Here is a 22,268-nt window from a genome sequence, read left to right as displayed (position 1 = left end):
CTCTCTCCCTCTCCCTCTCCCTCTCCCTCTCTCTCTTTCCCCCTTCCTCGCTCCCTCCCCCTCTTTGGCCCTCTCCCTTGCTTGTGTGTGTATTCACTCTCTCTCTCCAAAATTTAAAAAAAAAAAAAAAAAATGAGGATGGGAGCACCTGGTTAGCTCAGTAGGTTAAGCATCCAACTCTTGATTCATGGTTCATGAGATCAAGCCCCGCATTGGTCTGTCTGCTGTTAGCACAGTTTGCTTCAGATCCTCTGTCCCCTGCCCCTTGGCCCCTCCCCTGCTTGTGCTGTCTCTCTCTCAAAAAATAAACATTAAAAAAAAAAAAATGAGGATGAGGTGCCATCCACATGGTAATGGAACAGATAAAGGTTTTTCTGCATTGTGGTAGCATTGCAACCTAGGTTTCCCCTGGTGCTGTTAATTTCAGGTCTGCTTAAGAGCAAAGGCAATCTGAGGGGTTAGTCCAGAGGCTCATCCGTCATGGCTGTCCCAGAGGACCCCAGGTTCTTTCCAATCCCCAAGGAGTGGGGAAAAAAGTAGGGGGAATGTAGGGTAAAGGTTGAGTAATGGTCAAGGCTCTTTCTAGAAACCCTGACTCTGCTGGTACTGACCCAGGAATGCTAATGGGCATGATTGACTTGAGTATACACAAGGAGTGAAGAATGTGATGAGGGGAGGAACTCTGTGGACCGGTGAGGAATCTGCTTGTAGCTGGCTGGCTGGAAACTGTGGTCCACACAAAAGCACAGAGAAGGAGAGGCAAGGCTGTGGAATTATATTTTATGAGCTGGTTCTCACTAGTAATATCCCCTTTTCCAGCCTTGCCAGAACCTAAGGTTTATGTATAACTCTTCTGGCTTTTTAGAGGCAGGACGATTCTTAACCAGCTCTTGTTTCATACCAGTTGATGAGGTTTTCCTTGGTTTAGCCTCTGCCAAATTTGGAGTAGATTATAGGAGTTTGGGCTGGCAAAAGAATATTAGGATTATCATGGAATAAACCAGGGAAGATGATGAGAGACCACAGGATTTAGGAAGACTAAGCTAAAACATAGACTCGGGAAGATGAGGATCAAAGTGGAACAAAAATACGTCCCCTTCATTTCACACCTGTGGTTATGTAGAGAGAAGGAGGTCTGAAGAGTCATTATCCTATTTGGGATTTCGTGTAACTGGCTCCCTTTTTGAGGGAATATACTACTTTACAAAAGATACGGTTGATTTCCTGAAATTCAAGTTTGATTGTCTTTAACTAGATGAAAAGACATGTGATCCTTAAAAAGTAAAATGTTAATCTATTTTAGGCACTGTAGTGAATAACAAAAAAAATCCCTATACTTGTGGAGCCTACATTTTGGTGGGAGAGACGTAAAAGACAAAATAAATAAGATATATAACATGCCATAACAGGGTAAGTCCTTTAGAGAAAAGTAAGGTAAGGATTATAAGTGTGTGTTAGGGGTGTGGGGGTTGGCTACAGTTTTGAATAGAGTGTTCAGGTGATTTCTCACCAATAGAGTGGTCAGAAGGTGATGAGTCAAAAGACCCGAAAGCAGGAGTGCTGAAGCAGACTATTTGGAAATCTAGACGAAGGGCATTCCAGGCAGAAGGAAGAGCACAGACAAAGGTTCTGAGGTAGGAGTTTGAGATATGTTTGAGGAAATGGAGGGAAGCCAACATGACGAGCAGAATGAAAGGTGGTGAAAATCGTAGATACTGGGGACTTCACTGTAAACACTTTGGTTTCACTGTGACTTGGGAGATCATTTGAGGTAAGCCTTGGGAGGATAAACTGGGGGGTTTTGAGCAGAAGAGGGACTTGACCTGCCCTGCCCTGTGTTTTAACAGGACCGCTTTGGCTGTGTTGAGAATAGACCATGGAGGAACAAGAGCAGAAGCAGGGGGACTAATGGGACTTTTCAGGAACCCAAGTGAGAGGTGGTGGTGGCTTGGCCCTGAGTGTGACTTATATGGCATTAGTGAGACATACTCAAATTCTCAGTATGTTTTGAAGAACCAATAGGATTTGTTGACAGAGCAGGTGTGAGGTGTGTGAGAAAGAGCAGTCAAGCATGACTTCATGGGTTTTGACCTGGGAGGGGCTGGGAAAGGAGCAGTCTGAGGGGAGGGGAGGCGGCGGAAAATAAAAATTCTGTTTTCAACATGGAAAATTTGAGACATCCAAATAGAGATGTCGACGTGCAGTAAAATATATGGGTCTGGAGTTAAAGAGAGCTAGAGATGTGGGAATTAGCGCACAGGTGGTGTTGAAAGCTGTGGACTGAATGAGAACAGCAAGAGGCAGGGCGAAGACACCCCGGACTGAGCCCTGGGGACTCCAGTGTTCACAGGTCAGAGACAGGAGGGAGCAGCAGCAGCAGAGTCTGAGAAGGAGGAGCCAGTGAGGCTGGAGGAAAAACGAGGAGAGTCCTGGAAGCCAAACGAGGGAAGTAAAAAGTCCGGGGTGGGGGTGGGGGGGAGAGTGACCAAATCTGCTGATGAGGATGGGAAATTGGATTTCGAGGTGTGGAGGAGACCTTGACAAGAGAAGGCTCAGCTGAACGGTGGGCTCCAAAACTAGGGAGGATTGAAAACAGGATGGGAGAAAAGGGACTGGATACATAGCATTTAGATAACACTTTCCATTTTTTTTTTTTTTTTCTGAACACAAATGCAGAGCAAGAGGTTATTATGGATTAGGATGAAGAGAGGTTTTGTTTGCCTTGTTTTTTGTTTTTGTGTATAGTTAGTGTTAAGATGGCAGGAATTGCCCCTGCCCCACCAGCTGGGTAAGATTGTAGGGATGGCGGGCAGAGCTGGTTCCAGGCCCATGCTCTGCCTGCCTGGGAGCCCTACCAGAATATCCTGTCTTCCTCGGTAAGAGCTGTGGCAACATGCTGTTGTTGGATGGTGTCATCCAGTGTACAGAGGAAGGAGTTCTCCTACCAGGAGATGGCAGCCAGCCTGCGCCTCCCCTGCAGCCATCCCAGCCCATGCCAGGTGCTGACCATTGCGTGTGGGGATGGGGGTGCCCTGCAGGCTGTGGTGAAGCGTTCCTCTGGGGAGTCCGTGGTCCGGTGTGAGATTGACGAGGATGTCATTCAGGTCTCTAAGAAGTTCCTGCTGGGCCTGGCTGTGGGCTCCTCCAGTGCCAAGCTGACCCTATACATGGGCGACGGTTTTGAGTTCATGGAACAGAACCAGGGCACCTTCAATGTTATCCTCACAGACTCCTCAGACCCCATAGGCCCTGCCAAGAGTCTCTTCAAGGAATCCTATTACCTGGACCTCATCGAGGAGATGTGGCAGTTCTGTAGGTCGCTCTTCCCTTTGGTGGCCTATGCTTACTGCATTGTCCCCACCTTCCCCAGTGGCCAGGCAGTCGTCATGCTGGGCAGCAAAAATCTGAGCACCAACTTCTGGAAGCCCGTGCAGCAGCTGACACAGAAGCAGGTAGAACAGATGCAGCTGAAATACTACAACTGGGATGTGCACCAGGCAGCGTTTGTCCTGCCCGAGTGTGCTGCCGAGACCCAGGATGATGTAAGCTGAGCCCAGGTGCCACTGCCCAGGACGTTGGGCCAGGGAGCCTTCAGGACTCCTGGGCATGACCAAACCCTTTTGCCCTGCCTGTGTGCCCACCAAGCAAGTGTTACAAGCCCCAGAATGCTGCCCGATGGGCCCGGCTGGGCGGACGGTCTCTCAATGTGGTGTTCGGCCTCCAGGCTTATACCAGCTGTGTATAGCCAAAAACAAACAAAAAACCACAGGAATTACTGTTTGTAAGGTGATGGGAATAATCCAGTAGGGAGAGAAAACCTGATGATGCAGGAGTGAGAAGGAAAAATTTGTGGAATGACATCCTTGAGAAGGCAAGAAAGGAATGGAATCTGGTCCATAAGTGGAGAGGTTGGACACCCTTCATGGCCGTAGAGACCATTTATTCTTATAAAAACACCATATGGGGACCCAGGTGGAATTAGTTCAGTAGTTTTGCTAGTAGGATCTTGTTGCTTTTTCTTGATTGCTTCTTGTTTACCTGTGAAATGAGAAGCAAGACATTAGCTAAGATTGCGGAAGGAAGAGAGGAAGAGACCTGGAGAGAGAGGAGAAGGTGTGACACAGTCATCGGAGAGTGAATGTTCTGGGAAATGTAGTATAATTTCCTGGCAGCACTGAGAGCCCACTTGAGGTTCCTGGTCATGATGAGTGCGTGCTTTTCCCATTCAAGTCCAGCTTTGGGGAACAGGTGTACAGTAGGCAACGAGTTTGATTTCACCAACTTGGGGGTTTCTCCCAAGTCAGTTCAGTGAAGCAAGACAAGGCTAAGAGAGTTTCAGGGTGCTTGCAAGGGAGCAGAGGACCAGGGACAGGAGCAGGGTGAGACAATAGGATCAGGAGAGTTAGACCTTAGTGGGGCTTGATAATTTTTGCAGTTGGGGTATTGGAGAGAGTAAACTGGAAAAATAGGAAGTGTTGGTTGGAGAATCCAATCTTTCTCACTGAGGAAGGAATTACAATAACAGTACAGACAAGGTCTGAGATATGAGCATTGGAATGAGGGGCTGGGGCAATGTGGAGTTGCAAGGACAGGGTGGTGGAAGGATCACATGTGCATGTGGAAATCCCCAAGAATTATGTCAGGAGAGATGTCTTGGAGAGGTTAACAGTGAGGCAGGGCTTAAATCTTTAAGGAATGATGGGTAGTGTCTCAGGAATGAGTAGATGGCTGCCAAATGAGATGACCAGAGGTAGGAGAGCAATCTGAAGAGGGGCAGGCTAAAAACCAAGAAACAGATGGAAGTGGTGAGTAGCTTTAGGAATTCAGTCATATCAGGATTTCTCACCCTCAGCACCAAATTTTGGGCTGGATTTCTCTGTGTTGTGGGAGCTGTCCTGTGCATTGTAGGCATTGTAGGGTGTTTAGCAGCATCCCTGGCCTCTACCCATGAGATGCCGGGGTTCTTTACCCACCTGTGACAACCAAATATGCCCAGACATTGTTAAATGTCCCTGGGGGCAAAATTGCCCTCATTTAAGAACCAGTGAGTTAGATGAATATTGAAAAAGCATTAGGGTCCCTGGTGTCCTTCCCTAAAGCTCTTTCTACGGAGTGCTGGGGATGCCATTCTAATCCAGATTAGAGCAGATTATGCAATGAGCAGGAGAAAAAACAAAGTGCCTCTCTTTCTAGGAGTTTGACCGTGAAGGGCTGGAGAATGAGAGCACAGTAAGCGGAGGAGACTCTGGAGAACCAGAGATGGTTTCCTTCTGTGGGTCAGATGGAGCCATAAACAGATTTAAATATTGATGAGAAGGATCCATGTGAGGGGAACAACTGACCTAGAGAAAAGAGCGGTCTGAAATGGGCTGTGGAATGGTTTGTAGATGTGGAGGAGTCAACGTTAGATCAGAGGAGCAGCATCTCCAAAGATCCAGGAGCAGCAGGTGGATGCTGCTGGTTTATGATTTGTTGGAGAGAAGCAGAGGGAGTTCTCATCCAACAGCTTCCATTTTCAGCTGCTGAGAGTGAAGAGAACAGTGAGTGCAGGGGCGGAGGTGGGGGGGAGTTGGCACGTTGAACCAGTTGTGAAATGGGAGACCAAGCTGGCTTGGAAAACCTAGGAAAAGTTCTAGGATGTCTGGGGAGTGGCAAGGGCCTGTGTGGGGCTAGCGACCTGAATTTACAACTAAACCAACCTGTGCTGCTGTGCTTTCTCTAGCATCACTCAGACACCACGAAAGCAGGTAGCAGGATTCAGCCCAAGTTAGGGCTTTGCTAGATGGTTGTGATGGAAAGAGCAGAATATTGGCAAGAGTGCTATTAAAATGATGAGCTGGGAAATGTAACTATACAAAAGGAGGGGAGGGAAAGAAATACAAATCTGCAGATTGGTTAGAAAATGTCACAGGGCCTCTGAGGTCATTGTGCAATTAGGACAGGATGTTAGTGGTGGTCAGAAAGGGGGATTCCTGAGTAAGTGATTCTGGAAAGGCAATTTGTCAAGTAATAACAAGGTCTAGGTTGGGACCTTGGAAGTTAGTGCATGAAAGGGAGAACATCATTGGTGATAAGAAGTCAAGTTACTAAGGGGTCAAGGTGGCCCAGTCATGTCTGTGGATGCAGATGTCCTTCTGGATGAGGGAAAACTTGGAATGGAGAGGGAAATGTGAGCCAGGGGCCAGATTTTCTGTGGGCCGGGAGCGTCAGCTGGCAGGTAGGAGACGATAGGCTCTAGGAAACTCTGGGGTCATACTCTGCTTGCAGGGACCTAAGGGGAACTATTTTCATCCCAAGAACATTGAGGACTAATGGTCTGGAAGCAACATATAGAATGAGGTGAATGTCAACCTTACTTTCTTGCCCCGAGTGTGAAAGGTATAAAAGAATAATCAGAGCCAGCTCCCCATACGTCTGCATATTTTTGTTTGCAGGCTTTGTTTCAGAGTGATTGATCAAGTTTTATTTCAAGGTGGGTTCCCACCTTCATCCCCTCCCAAACCCCCCCCCCCCCCCAATCCAGACGTCATTTTGGTTATTTCTAGCCTAAATGGCCCTGAGGCAAATGAATTGATGCTGGGGCTATTGAGAGAGATTATAGTTTATTTTATGGGCTGTCCAGAGTCTTTCTGGCTAATCCCAGAAATCCAACTGAAGTACCAAGATCTGCCTCAAGCTCACAAGATCTTCTGGATCTGGAAGACTGGGAATAAGGCAGGACCCTTCTGCTCAAGCATTTCTTTACTTGGATTTGTGCTCTTGTATCTTCTACAAAGAAATAGGATGGCTTTGCCTTGTACCTTTTGGCACTAAGTTCACCAAAATAAAAAAGAAAAGGAACTAAACCAAAACAGGAAACCAAACAAAGGAAGGGTGATTTGGCAAAAGGAACTCTCAAAAGAAGAAAGGAGACCAAAGATAGGCTAGTAAGAACTGCTCAGTTGGCCCATTTGCTATGGCAGCGATTCACATGGCATTTCAACTTTGAAAGCATTTTGTACATTTAAGAGCAAAAGGTGAGGGAATATGTACTTTGCCTGAATATGGAGGGAAGGGGATGTACTCTTTTGCTTTATGTGGCTGATTCCAAAGCTACATTTGTTGATTTGTTAGGATTGGAAGGTAGGAACAAGAATAGGCAGCAGTCCAGCATACAAAGTCTCAGTCAAAAATCTTTCTGGCTCACTTCTTTGGAATGCAGAATGTATTTTCCCAGAGAAACAGTCATAAATGGTGATTGGACTTCTGGGTCCAGCCAGCCAGACTAGCTAAAGCCAGTTTAACTCAGAGTGCTAACAAAACTGTCATCCCATAATAATAGTTCGCTGAAACACTCCAGTCTTATTTTTTCCACTGTTATTAAAATTTTAGAATAAACCTCAAGTCCAGAGTGAGTGCATGAGTGGAACCTTGTGGAAAAAAAATGCTTAGCATGATGAGTGGAAGAGAGGATTGGTTTTGAGTTATTTAGATTCTGAAGCAGTGTTCTGTCCAGAATTTGAGGAAGACAGTGTAATGGTATGAGATAACAGACAAGAGCTTATCAGCTTCCATATTCCTTTTGTCTTTTCTGCTAGTGAAGGTGAACTTTAGATTGAAAGGTTCAAGTCCTGGGAAGGAGCTGTAGAAGTCCATGCTAGAGGTGCCTGGGTGGCTGTCTGTTGAGTGTCTGACTTTGGCTCAGGTCATGATCTCACTGTTCCTGAGTTTGGGCCCCATCTCGGACTCTGTGCTGACAACTTGGAGCCTGGAGCCTGCTTCAGATTCTGTCTCTCTGTCTCTCTAAAAAATAAATAAACATTAAAAAAAAAAAAAAAAAAAAGAAGTCCTTGGGGCACCTGGGTGGCTCAGTCAGTTGAGCATCTGGCTTCGGCTCAGGTCATGATCTCACGGTTCGTGGGTTCGAGCCCCGCATCGGGCTCTGTGCTGACAGCTCGGAGCCTGGAGCCTGCTTCGGATTCTGTGTCTACCTCTCTCTCTGCTCCTCCCCTGCTCATGCGCTCGCGCTCTCTCTCTCTCTCTCTCCTTCAAAAATAAATAAAAACATTAAAAAAAAAGTCCATATTGCGTGAGACTGTTGTAGGAAGGTATATCATTATTCCAAATGAGTTTAAATTTCTTAGCTAGAAAAATTATATATCAACCAGGGTATTGAAAGAGCAGGTGAATTCGCTCATGGAATCACAGTTGCTAATGGAGGTGATATGAGGGCTGGGGCAATTACCAGAATAATAGAGGGACAAATGTGACAGTTTTCCAGAAGGGGTAGTGTTAGGGTAGAAGTTGGACATAAACTAAATTCTGATAAATGGAGACATTGACACCGGAGTATTACTCTCCAGGAATATCACAAGATGAGATTTTTAAGTGGGTGGTTTGTGAATGTTAGAAAAAGGAAAGGTCATCAGGAGCCAGTGCAAGTTCAATATAAATAAGTCATGTCAGAGCACATTACCTTTTTTTTTTTTTAATGAGGGTGATTATAATGGTAGAAGAGGAGAAAGCCACAGACATGTTTGTGTTTTTTAGAAATTGGAGTATAGTTGACACATTTTTGTGTGTTTTGAGTTTAGCAAATGGTGTGAACAAAATTGAATTTAAATACAGAATGAAGAAATGTGGACCTAGTGAGAGTATACTTATCTGGGCAATTGATCTTGGTACCAAGACTGTGGAACAATGGCTGGAAATCAATTTCTAGAGGAGACAAAAATCAATATGAATTAAAGTAACAGCCTGCTCCTGATTCACAAATATGTGCTGCCTAAGTACAAATCATAAGAGCTGAAGCTAATGACTGATTATGTGAAAAGACTAGGTGTTTGGCTAATTAAATCTTAGTATGAATCAAGCATGTAATAACAATGTCAAAAAGTTTATGCAAGTTTAGGTTGTATTTGCACCTTTGTGTCCAAAACAAAGAAAGTACTAGGCTTCTCCCATTCAGTATTGGTAAAGCCACTTGGGCCCTCCATTTTAAGGAGGGGAGGCCATGTTGATTGGGGAAAAACAAGTGGTAGATCCTGACACTTAGGCAAAGAAGGACGTCAAGTTTAAATATTTGATAATAGCAATTGGTGGATGGAGTTGCAAAATATAGTATTAAGACCTATGAATCGGAGGTATAGATAGGCAGACATTTCATTTTAGTGGAAAGATGTTTAATTCTTCAGAGGAGTTTAAATATAGACAGACTGGATAACAGTCTAGGCAGATGATGTATGCTTTAACCAGGATGTATCAGTGGGGATGGGAAGGAAGAACATACATGTTTTATGTGTAGCAGGACTTGGTAGCTGATGGCAAGCAGGGAATGACAGAAAGACAGGATGTTTCTGGGAATATAACACCCTAGTAAGTGACTCACTGATGAATCTGAGTTGCTTTTGTTTTATTCCCCCCCCTTCTTTCAACCTATTGTCATCATCAGCCAAATTTCCTCCTTGTAACAGTGTTCATTCTACTGTTTTTTTCCCTATTTTCAGAAAGCCTCCACTGAAATGCCTTGTGAATTCTTGCCCCACGCAGTATCCCATTTGAAATTCAGTGATCTATCCATTATCTGGGGAAATGTCAACATTAATTTGACAAAAACAGGCATGAGGAAAGCAGGGAGCCCTGGGCATTCTGAACAAAGATGTAATATCAGTATTTACCATGGAACTCATTTGAGTATACGTCATCTAGAAGCATGCCACGATAATGGCCAGAAAAGCCCACAGAAGCAAAAGAATCAAGTTAAAGTTGAGAGTCTGCTGGTAAATAACCTGACTGCCATGACCTAAAAAACAGCACTAATGGAAGAAGTTGTAATAAAAATTTAAAGAGAAACACAGAACTTGGCAGAAATGTATACACAGAATGGATTCACAGGATTCCTGAAAATTGAAAAGGAGAGAGATCTGTAGGATTTCAACTATAGCTATCCCTCCCCCTGTACCCCAAACCCCCATATTTTGAATTTGTAATTAGTTTGAAAGGCTTAAGGGCTCTGGAAAGATCATTTAAAATCCCTTTATTTCTGAAGTCCTACTAGCTAATTGCAATTTTCCTTGTTTTGACAAATTAATAATAAAAAAGTGCATCTTTACTGTAAGTCTCAAATGTATTCCTTAAATCTGTCTCTGGTTAAAAAAAAACAAAAACCTGTAAGATAGGTTTTTAATCAAAAAAAAATTCTAATGGCCCCTTCAAAAGGAAAATGCATTTACAGTTCCTTCTCCCAAGGCACTTTTTGAAATGTAGATTAATGTGACCTGATAGATTGTAATAACGACCAAAGAGCATTTTCATTAATTATAATGAGCAAACCAATAATATAGATCTTTACAGTGTTAGTATGAATTAGAATATATCAAGACGATACTTGCAGCTGGAGTAAAATTTGACTGCTAAGTCCAAATCCCTTAAAATAAAAACACATAATGAAAATTTTGACAGATTATTCAGTGATGCTAATGGTATCACCACCATTTCATGATTTTTAACACAGTCTTAAGTGTTTTTAAAAAGTAAATACACTGTCTTGTGACATAAGTAGTAAGAAGTTTGAAGAAGAGAAAAGTGAATGAGAGGAGGTACTTCTGAGACTTTGAAAAGTGTTTTTCTTTTTTTTTTTTTCCTTTTTTCTTTTTTGTTAGAGTCATTTCTAAAGGTCCCCTCCCCCCCAGGAAGTTGAGCATGAGGTAGAATTCGAGGGATTTAGAAGCCCTCTTCAGGTTCTGCTCTCAGTCCCCTATGGGCTTTTTCTTTTAGGACCTCAGTCTCCTTATGTGAAAAAGCAGAAAAATCAGCAGATTTCCTCACTGGGGTGTTGTTCAGTGACTGCATGCACAGTGATTGAAAAGCATTTTAGCTATCTTAAAAGCATATTCATAAAATAATAATATAGTGAGAAGCCTTATCTAAGATTTATAGATGCTTATAGCCGGCAATACAGATTGCGGGCACCGGGATAGCCAACCTTCAGATGACCACAGCCCCACATTGCTCACCCCAGCTGTACCCCTTCCTGTTTCCTTTCAACTAAAATCGGATGGTGTTGGCATCAGAAATTGGTTCTGTTCTCCGTAGAAGAGCACACGGGCATTTGTGACTCAGTGCTTCCGAGAAAGAAGTTACAGGCATTAGATATCTACCAAGTTTTCAGTGGGTTGAGAATTAATCCTACTCAGCAATATTGTAAAATACCAACAGTACAGTCTTATCAATAAATAAATATGTTGGGCACTTACTAACACTTGCTAATAGGATTTTCAATTGAACTAGAAATAAGAGCTATTTAAATTATGCACTATTTTGAATAAACCGCTATCAGCTTCACTAAATTTTGCCGTGAAATTTTCATGTATTCATTCATTCAATATTTATTAATCAAAGTGCTTTGAGGAATACCAAGCAGTATATCTCAACGTTTCCCCTCAAGGCCGGAGTGGGTATATTGTTGCCTCTGGCCCCTGCACAGTGTCTTTGTATCTGACAAATGTTAGTCCTGCAACCACTGCTGGTTAGTTGGTTGAAGGAGAGAATATCAGGCAGTGTGCAGTGTTTGGTGACTTCCAAAGGCACGCACAGCAAAAATGCTGGAGGAGTTCGGTTAGGATGGCAGTCCTCAGCTCTGTTGTGCATCAGAACTCCCCAGAGAGCTCTTTGGAAAAGTGAAGGTCCAAGCTGACCTTTATGTGCTAATATTGCTCTTGATTAAAACCTGAATGTGTTTAAATAAAGTTTATGAAGGTGACTCTAATGTACAGCTAGTTTTAAGAGCCATTTTCTTTGAAAAATTTGTAATTAAAATTTTTTCTTTTAATTCTTTTAATGTTTTTTTTTTTTTCAACGTTTATTTATTTTTGGGACAGAGGGAGACAGAGCATGAACGGGGGAGGGGCAGAGAGAGAGGGAGACACAGAATCGGAAACAGGCTCCAGGCTCTGAGCCATCAGCCCAGAGCCTGACACGGGGCTCGAACTCACGGACCGCGAGATCGTGACCTGGCTGAAGTCGGACGCCCAACCGACTGTGCCACCCAGGCGCCCCAATGTTTGTTTATTTTTGAGAGAGAAAGAGTGCAAGCAAGGGAGGGACAGAGAGAGAGATACACAGCATCCCAAGCAGGCTCCAGGCTCAGAGCTGTCCGCACAGAGCCCGATATGGGGCTCGAACTCACAAACAGACTATGACCTGAGCTGAAGTCGGATGCTTAACTGACTGAGCCACCCAGGCGCCCCTAGGTTTGTAATTTTAAAGGAGGTGGTGGTATATAGCTCAACCTTGAAGGGTACATTTCACTAGGTACCGAAACCTGTACTGAAAGGTATACCAATCCAGAAAACAGAATCAGTAGTATATATATATATACATAGGTACACACAGGTGCACACACGTTCAAATGTGTATGTATAGTTGTATGTATCTGTACATACACAGAGATTTAATAAACAGATGTATTTATTTTTAAACTCTTTTGAGAAAGAGAAAGCACAAGTGGGGGAGGGGCAGAGGGTGGGGAGCAGAGCATCTGAAGCAGGCTCTGTGCTGACAGCAGAGAGCCTAATGCGGGGCTCGAACTCACGAACTGCAAGATCATGACCTGAGCCAGACGCCTAACCAACTGAGCCACTCAGGCACCCTTGATTTATTAAACAGAGTTAGTTGAAGGAATTGGTTTATGCAGCTGTGGGGTATAATCCACAGAGCATGCTGGCAGGAAGGGCAGGGGCGGCTGCTGCAGTCCATAGGTGGAACTTCTTTTTTTTTTTTTTTTTTTTTTTTTTTTAAAAATCTGGGGATTTTTTTTTTTTTTTAAGACCCATCAACTGATTAGGTGAGTCCCACCTAGATCATTGAGAATAATGTCCTTTCCTTTAAAGTCAACTGAGTGTACATGTTAACCACATGTATACAATTCCTTCACAGCAACACTTAGATTAGTGTTTGATTTCATAACCGGGTCCTGTAGCCTGGCTAAGCTGACATACAAACCTAACTGCCACAGTGGATATATTACAGAGGGTATCCTACTTGCATGGGCAAATGAATGGAAGTGGAGATGAGGAAGATGTGTCCAGTGTGTATCCAGTTGATCTAGGGTAGTGGGAGGAGATGAAGTTAGTTTAAGGCTAAATGTAGCTGTATTGGACTTTTGAGCTGAAAAGACAAAGCAATGCTATAGCAGCACTGTCCCAACAGAATTTTCGGTATGATGGAAATGTTCTGTCTCTGTGGTGGCCAGCACCATAGCCCCTTAGCCACGTGCGGCTGTGGAGACACCTGAAGGGTGTTAGTTCCAAACCTCCTTGGGACCTTCCTGGGTAAAATCTGAAAGTGACGCCGTACTTGAAGAGAAGGAAAGACTAAAGAAAGAGGCCACTCCATATCAGGAGGTGGACAGTTTAATGAGCAAGGGAACTTATGAGGCTTTTCTTAGGTGGACCTAAAGGCAGGAAGATCTCCACCCCTGCCTGCCAGTATCTTAAAAGTTGCTATAGAGGCCTTAACTAGGTTCAGTCATGTATATGGACCAGATGGTCTCAATTCCACATCACTATCTCAAGGTTGTGTCCTTGGGGCAGCTTCTGGGAGCAGGGAAGGCAAGTGGAATGTACTTTCCAAGGACGGTGGGTGGGCGGGGGGAGCTGAGGGCCGGGCGGGCGCCGCCGGGGAGGACCCTCGGATGTTGGGAGTCCAGCTCCTGGGTCACTCAGCGGTCATGTCCTCTCAGTGACCTACCCTAACATGTGATTAGTGATACAGAGGAACTGAATTTGAATTTTTTAAGGTTTATTTATTTATTTTAAGAGCGTGAGAGAGAGAGAGAGAGAGAGAGTGTGTGTGTGTGTGTGTGTATGCATGCAAGCGGGGGAGGGGCAGAGAGAGAGAGGGAGAGAGCAAGAATCTCGTGAACTCACACACCATGAGATCATGACCTGAGCCAGAATCAAGAGTCTGACACTTAAGCTACTGAGCCACCCAGGCTCCCCACAGAGGAGTTTTTTAATGAATTTAAGTAGCTCCGTGTGGCTAGTAGTTACTGTTGGACAGTGCAGCTGTACAGGGGTCAGTCTGGCAGGGGGTATACAGGATGCACTGGAAGGAGAGAAAGAAGGCAAGCAGTCCAGTTAGTAGACTAGTCGTACCGTCCCAGGCAGGGCGGGCAGTGCAGGAAGAGGGAAGGAAGGGAGAGAGATGGGAAATGGAGGAGAAAGGAACCAACGATGATCTTAGGGTTGGCCACTTCTACACCTTCTTGCTTTCCCCTTGTCCACCTAAACCCTTCCTGTCAGGCAGATGTCCGCAGCTCCTCTTTTCTCGCCGGCTGTCCTCACACAGGCTTCCCTAGCTTCAGTTACCACAGAACTCTGTGTTAACAGCTCCCAAGATTCTACTCACAGTCTTAGCTCTTTCCTCTCAACCTCAGGCCCCTGATATCTCCACTGGGAAATCTCACAGACTCTTATTGGTCTCCCCTCCTACCCATACTGCTTTTTCGGTTTTGTGCATTTTGGTACGTGCACAAAATATAATCACCATCCTCTCAGCTGCTCAAGCCAGAAACCTCAGACGGCTCCTGATATTGTTCCCGATCTGCTGTTTGTTTAAACTTATTACTTATTTATTTATTTATTATTTATTTATTTATTTAGAACATGAGTGGGAGAGGGGCTGAGACAGAGAATCCCAAGTAGGTTCTGTGTGGTCAGCGCCAGCGCCCAACTTGGGGCTTGAACCCACAAAACCACGCTATCGTGACCTGAGCCGAGGTCAGGAGTGGGACGCTTAACCGACTGAGCCACCCAGGTGCCCCTAACCTGCTATTTCTAAGAGTAAGTTACAGCTTGTCTGTCTCTGTGTCTTCATTTCTGTTGCTCCCCCCTCGGGCAAGGTCACTACCTGTCTTCCCTGGACTCTCACAGTCCCGTCGCCACTTTTGCCACCCACATCTCTATTCTCTAACCACTTCCTTGAAAAGCAGAAATCAGATACTTTCTTCTGTGATGAGTAACGTAATTCCCCCCCTGTTGCTTTATCTGTAATACTACAAAATATCACAGGATAAAGGGTTAATTAATTTCAGTTGATTTATTTAATAATATTTATCCATTTAGTATTTCTATAACCCTATTAAGCAGGTACTATTGGGAAATATCACTGAAATATCCCTTGGGGCATATATTCTAGTGAGAGAAACAGACATTAATCAAATAATTACACGAATAACTACACAATTAAAATTGTGAGATGTGACATTTAAGGAGGAATATAAGGTGCTCTGAGGGTATATGAGGAGAGCTAAGCTAGCCAGGGAGCTCAGGGAAGGGCTCCGTAAGGAGGAGTTGACTAAGGAAAGGGAGAGATTCTAGGGAGTGGGGGCCACATGTGTAAAGAGAGAAGGGAAGTACTTTATTTCAATGGAATACAATGTAATGATTAAAAACTTTAATGGAATAAAGAACCTGACAACTGCATTGGGATGGAATGTGGTCTTAAAATTTTCAAGCCATCTGGAGCAGCTTTTGGAAACCAACCAAACTTGTATAACATGGTTCTGTTAAACACTTTGACTTGAATGTGATCTCAAGTCAATATAGCAAGTATCTGTCTGGTGGCTCACTTTCCTGGGGGTTATAAGTTAAAAAGAAAAAGCAAGATTTTTTTTCTCTTTATTGTTATAATCCAATAAAAATGATAATATGCATACATAAAAATAGATGACATACTCTATAGGTATTGTATCATACTATTATTATAATTTATATAATGGAAAATTAAGAGCCAGAATGAATGGTATGAAATGGTGGTTCTAAAGGTTTTATATTCTTACACTTTATACTCTTAAAAGTATGGACCCCAAAGAGCTTTTCATGTGGGTATATTGATATTTACTATAGTAGAACTTAAAACTGAAAAAAATTAAATGTATTAATTTACTTAAACAAAACTAATAAACTCAATATATATAAACATAAAACATTTTAATAAAAAATAACTTTTTTTTTAAAACAACATAGAAGAGTGGCATTACATATGTATTTTACACATCTCTTTAGGAGAAGGCAGCTGGATTCTTAATATCTGTTTCTGTAGTTAAAAGTTCCAGTGTATTGTTTTGGTTGAAGTATATGAAGTAGACCCAACCTTACACAGATAGGTGGTCAGAAAAGAGAGTTTATGTCTTTTCAGGTAATTCTAGATATTCTTTGATACCACATTGAAACTTGACAGGTAGTAGCATCTTAAAGGTTCGTTGTAATATGAAATGTGAAGCCATATCAACAAATTTTTGTATATTAAAAACCTGTCTTGCATTTTGAATGAATCTTTACCCAAGCCTAATTTTTATCACTATTCACAGGGCAGTTGAAAACATTGGTTCACTGAGTTAAGTAGCTCTTACAAATGTTGACCCATTTTGTTATACAAGGTGAAAAAAATGACACAGCCCCAGTCTCACCAGTGAAGCTAAGGAATATTGGGAAGCTGTGAAGTGCACAGTGGTGAATACAAGTTGTCCTAAATTCTAATACTTGTTTGAAAACTTGAATTTTATCATAAGCAATAAATATTGTCAGTTGTTTCTCCTGAAATGACAGTTTCACTTTGTTCATTTTCTGCAAAGTATCTACCAAATATCCAAGTCTATACAACTGAATTTTGTTAGTTATCTGTCAAGTGAAGTGGTATCTGTGAAAAAAAATTGGCAACTGGAAAATTATATAAGCACTTTTCCTCAAGACAGCCATCATACTACAGTGTGCATCAGAAGTGCTTTATGGGTACTTCCATTTCTTCACACAGAATATTGAAAAGCCCGGTACTCAAGGGTCAGGATTTAATAACATTAGTCATTGTTACAGCTTCATCAAGAACCTTCTTAAGTGAAGTGACTCTACTGTATGCAGTGGTAAAGAATACAATGACAACTAGGCCAGTTTGGTGCCACTGCTGAGTTTGCTAAGATGCTGGGAATTTTACCCGCCATTGTTTTTGCACCATCATTGCAGGTGTTAACACAGTGAGGAAAATAGATAACATCTTAGTATTATAAAAATGGTTGTGACCCTATGGGCCCCCTGAAAAGGTCTCAGGAATTCCCAGAGGTCCTCAGAACACACATGCGTTGCCATAGACAGTAGTGTAAGAAAGAAAGAAACAGAAACCCATTGTTAGGAAGGCTTCATGAGCGAACGGACTTAGACCTTAAAGCAGAATTAAGATTTTGATAAGTGGGAAAGAGAAGGGAAAGGGATTTTAGGAAGGGAAATCATGTGAGGAAAGGAGTAGAGGCAGGAAGCAGCATGATGTGGCCAAAACACTGATGAGAAAGGATGGTTGGGTTGGAGGGTTAGGAATGGAGAGTGAGTGATTATTTATAAAATATGGGATATGATGATATTACGGGGGAATCTTGAATACCTATCAGAAAAGTTTGCATTTTTTCCAGAAGTCACGGGGAGTAATTGAAGGTTTTTGAATCCTGTGACATGAACATGTTGGTTTAGGACCATCCATACAGCGAAAGTGTATAAGGTAAATTTGACAATCAGGACAACTGGATGCGAGGAGACTGATTGGAATATTAATTTAGTTTGTGAGCGTCAAGAATGCAGACTAGAGAGGGGTGCCTGGGTGGCTCAGTTGGGTGAGGGTCCGACTTAAGCTCAGGTCATGATCTCCCGGTTTGTGGGTTCGAGCCCTGCGTCAGGTTTTGTGCTGACAGCTCAGAGCCTGGAGCCTGTTTTGGATTCTGTGTCTCCCTCTTTCTCTGCCCTCCCCCGCTCACGCTCTGTCTCTCTCTATAAAAACATTGGGGGAAAAAAATACAGGCTGGAGAGATGGCAGTAGATGGACCAGAGTGAAATGTAGACCAATTGCTTCAAAACTAGAAGTGATATGAGAACTAAAGAAGAAAAAGTCAAAGGTTACTTGCATATTATATTTTATAACCCCATTTCCTTGCCAAGGACATTGTTAGGGAAATGAACAAAACTGGGTGTTTCTATATAAGGTCTCACTTGACACTTTTTCCTCTCCCCAAAATCAGAATGCTTCCCTTTTTTCTGATAGCAAGAACTGGATCATTGAACACATTTCCTTTTTGACCTGGAGCCAGGAGGCTTTGTGCCAAATATCATATTAAAATCATAACAATTACACTTGTCCTAGTGCTTAGTACATTTCTTACTTCTTTCTCTGGCCTGATTCTCTTCTCTCTTTATAATTCATTAATCTTACTGTTTTCATTCTATTTAATGCCAGATATCAGAAGACCTTTTATGAAAGAGGTTGACAGTGGGAGAGTCTTTTAGGGTTCCTAATACCAATTCCAATGTGAAGGGTTATTCCCCAATGCCCAAACACTAAGTGATTCTTGCACACCAGTTGGGTATCAGAGAATTCAAGTCAATTCTGACACTGTCTACCAGGAGATAGCATCAGATTTCACAGGTTAAGGACTCAGTCCTACAAAATTGCTTTCCACATCCCACTTCAGACTCCAGTGGCAAACCTCAGGCTGTTACCGGTGCTTCTGACCAACTGGCTACAGATTGGAGCTTCCAACAACCTTCTTTTTAGGTTCAACTAATTTGCTGGAGCAGCTCACACAACTCAGGGAAACATTTGCTTATATATACCGGTTTATTAAAGGACATGAATCAACAACCAGATGAGGCGATACATAGGGCAAGGTAGGGGGAAAGAGCATGGGGCTCCTGTGTCTTCTCTGGGTATGCGACCCTCCTCTCATCCCCATGTGTTCACTCCAAACCCAGTTCTTTTGGTTTTTGTGGAGACCTCATTGCATGCCCATGATTGACTAAGTCTTTGGCCATCGGCCAGTTCAAACTCCAGCCTGTTCCCCATCCTTGGAGGTGATGGGGGGGGGGGCCTGAAAATTCCAATTCTCTAATCACATGGCAACCAATCCCCCACCCTTGGATGGGGTCCAAAAGTCACCTTCATTAATAAGATACCCATTTCGCCTTTATGCCTGTGAAACATTTTCAGGAACCGTGGATGATTCTTAAATCATTATATCACAGGGAGAAGAATATAATGTAATGATAATCTATTAATCCTTCACATATTTTGTTCATTGATAGGATAGGACTCTACATCAGTCACATTTTACTGACAACCTTAAGAAAGCTAAAAAGACTCTGACATTGAAAACCAAAGTACCAAGGTTAAATTTCAAATTAAATAAATTCAGTTATTCTGGTTTCCCAATTCAAAGCAGATGAGAAGCAGCAAGTAAAAGGGTAGTGAAATACCTACTAAAAGTAGGTAAAATGAGAGTGTTTCAGTCAGTTAAGCCTCTGACTTCGGCTCAGGTCATCATCTCACGGGTTTGTGAGTTCAAGCCCTGTGTCAGGCTCTGTGCTAAACAACTCAGAGCCTGGAGCCTGCTTCCCATTCTATGTCTCCCTCTCACTCTGTCCCTCCCCTACTCTTGCTCTGTCTCTCTCTCACTCTTTCTCTCAAAAATTAAAATTAAAATTAAAAAAAAATAGGTAAAGTGATACCAAACGAAATGACTATTCATAACCAGAATAATGTCAGAAAAAGCAAGATGCGGGTGCAAATTCCTCAGGATTATAGATTACGTGAATGCACGCAACACAGCTAGTAATTAATAAAGAACTGTCACATGTTAGAGAAAACTAACAGCTCACATTTCTTGTGCTTTTACTATGTTTCAGGCTCTCTGCTATTGCTTTTCATGTATCATTGTACTTAATCTTCACAATAACCATGCATTTCTATGATTTTCTCCTCTTCACAGATGAATACTTTTAAAGAAATAAAATATATACACAAAGGTACACTGCTTTGTATGTGGCAGAGTTGTGTTTTGAAATGGGCTCAGCTGGATAACAAAGCTTATGTTCTTTATTCTTATTTGGGGGCTTCCTTCATGTTTACCTCAATAATAATAATAGCTAAGTTATGTTCAATATCCTTTTAAAAGATCTCAAAAAATACTGTGTACTGTGAGAAAATTTAGAGCACAAAAAGGCTAAAGTAACCTTTTTTTAATTGGTATAATGTTTATTTAAAAATACATTTCCTCAGAGAACTTTATTTCTTGAAAATTCCCAACAAATGGGCTGGAAGAAGTTTTGTAAAGTGTTATTTATTACCTACAGTCAGTTTCAAACTTTTGTGCCATTGTTTTATTATTTTTAAAATGTTTTTAACGTTTTTATTCATTTTTGAGAGACAGAGATGGAGTGCTAGCAGGGGAGGGGCAGAGAGAGAGGGAGACAGAATCCGAAGCAAGCTCCAGGCTCTGAGCTGTCAGTAGAGAGCCTGACACAGGGCTTGAACCCATGAATGGTGAGATTATGACCTGAGCCGAAGTTAGATGCTTAACCGATTGAGCCACTCAGGTGCCCCATTTGTGCCATTGTTTTGAATGAGTCCTGTGGTTTTTTAAATTTTGTTTTGGAAACCTCTGTGTATCCTCATTTTCATACCACAAAGAACAGCCATTCTTGGGGGCGCCTGGGTGGTGCAGTCGGTTAAGCGTCCGACTTCAGCCAGGTCACGATTTCGCGGTCCGGGAGTTCGAGCCCCGCGTCAGGCTCTGAGCTGATGGCTCAGAGCCTAGAGCCTGTTTCCGATTCTGTGTCTCCCTCTCTCTCTGCCCCTCCCCCGTTCATGCTCTGTCTCTCTCTGTCCCAAAAATAAATAAACGTTGAAAAAAAAAATTAAAAAAAAAAAAAAAAAAAGAACAGCCATTCTTGTAAACTACTAGTGAGTTAAAGGAAAAAAAAGTTCTATCTCTATAAAACATTAACCAGCTGATAGGCAATGTCACAATTCTTTGCTGGGCACTAGATGCTCTGATTTCTTTTTCTTTCTCTTGCTTTGAATGAGTTTGTAAACATCAGTTGTCAGAGAAGTAGTCTGAGAAGATTATGGACATGGGACATAACAGTCCATGGGGGAGTAACTGTTGATGACAGGACTCTAGTGGTGCAAACTCAGAGCAACTGAAAAGCTAAAATAACCCTGGGCAATTCTTAGACTAGAAATGGAAACATCCTGTGAAAGATGAAGAGCCTCTGGGAGTGACGGATTATAACTTTAAGGGAGTCTGCAAAAGAAGAATTATACATGATCCTAGTAAAGAGTGTGATTCATTGCCTCAGTTACACCCTCGGTGATACCTTTGTTAGCTTCCTCAGCTTGACAGTCTGAATGGCCAATTTGAATCTCCATTTTCTTTTCATTTTCAGATTATAATCACCCGCTAGGGGATAAGGTTTTCATTCACAAGCATGCATATTCAGGGACTAGTCACCCTGGTCACATGTGACTCAGGTGACTAAAAAAGGGGAGTAGTTCATAGCCATGGATATGGTAACTACCAGTAAATATTTTTTCATCATAACTGGGTAGTTTTCCAAGTACTGAAAGTACTTACATGTGTGAAAGCCAGTTGAAGTGTGTGGTTGACTAAGAAATAGGAGGGAAGGTGGAAGGAAACCTGTGATTATGAAGTCACGTGAAAACTATTTTACCTTGAGACTAATGATCTGAACATTGTAGATGGAATATTGTGAAAGTCCACTAAATCATGAGGGATCTGGTTGTAGCAGTATTATTTTGGTTCTGATTCCAGAATAGAAGATTGGGAGTTATTTCTTAAAGGTCCAAAAAGTGTAATTTAGGACAGCCATCCTGCCTAGGTGGGAAACCTATACAACATTTTTCCTCAAGAGGTAGTACAAACTGAAGATGCTAACAGATTCAAGACATATTTAAGAATGTTAAATACGTAATGTGGTATTAAAGCAAAAGCAGGACACTTTGGGGATGTTGAAACCTTAAGAGGTTAGCCTCTAGGAGGATAATCATTCCCTTTCAGAAATATCCTCATACATCACTTGTCTTGTTTTATCATGTCTATCACTTTATCTAAGACTTTATTGGGAATATTTTGCAGCTTAATCTCTCCCACAGTTCACCACTGTTACCGTTATCAGATGAGAACTGTGCAAACAGGTGATGGCTTCTTCTAGAAAAGGAAGAATATGAAAATAACCACTATAGGCATTTTCACACTGTTTTTTTTTTTCTTTTGTGACTTTTCTTATTCTTCTTTTCTGCAGATCACCTTTAAAGAAGGCTAAACAGGGGTTTTAAAATGGTGGGAAAACAGGAGAGCAAAAAAAAAAAACCAACCAACCATCCGTGTAGTCTTGTTAATAAAAATCCCAATCCCCTGTCTCACATTTGACTGTGGGGTTGAGGAAAAGGTT

The 22,268-nt window shown here is 42.4% G+C and overlaps 2 protein-coding genes across 3 annotated transcripts in view; both read left to right on the top strand.

Annotated features, from left to right (window-relative positions):
- Positions 1–22,268, top strand: part of ANO6 (anoctamin 6) — a 197,029-nt gene that overhangs the window by 82,271 nt on the left and 92,490 nt on the right. The window lies entirely within an intron of this gene.
- Positions 2,142–7,716, top strand: LOC121038689 (spermidine synthase-like). The gene has a single exon (XM_040488371.1). It carries the CDS (start codon positions 2,907–2,909, stop codon positions 3,549–3,551), a length of 645 nt encoding a protein of 214 aa, XP_040344305.1. The 5' UTR covers positions 2,142–2,906; the 3' UTR covers positions 3,552–7,716.

Source organism: Herpailurus yagouaroundi, unplaced genomic scaffold (assembly GCF_014898765.1).
Source record: "Herpailurus yagouaroundi ecotype Mexico unplaced genomic scaffold, PumYag 166, whole genome shotgun sequence".
Taxonomy (NCBI): domain Eukaryota; kingdom Metazoa; phylum Chordata; class Mammalia; order Carnivora; family Felidae; genus Herpailurus; species Herpailurus yagouaroundi.
The sequence above is the reverse complement of the archived record's forward strand: the minus strand, read 5'-3'. Positions and strand labels throughout refer to the sequence as shown.

Coding starts and splice junctions, on each gene's coding strand:
- LOC121038689 (XM_040488371.1), top strand. CDS start 2,907: ATGGTGTCATCCAGTGTACAGAGGAAGGAGTTCTCCTACCAGGAGATG.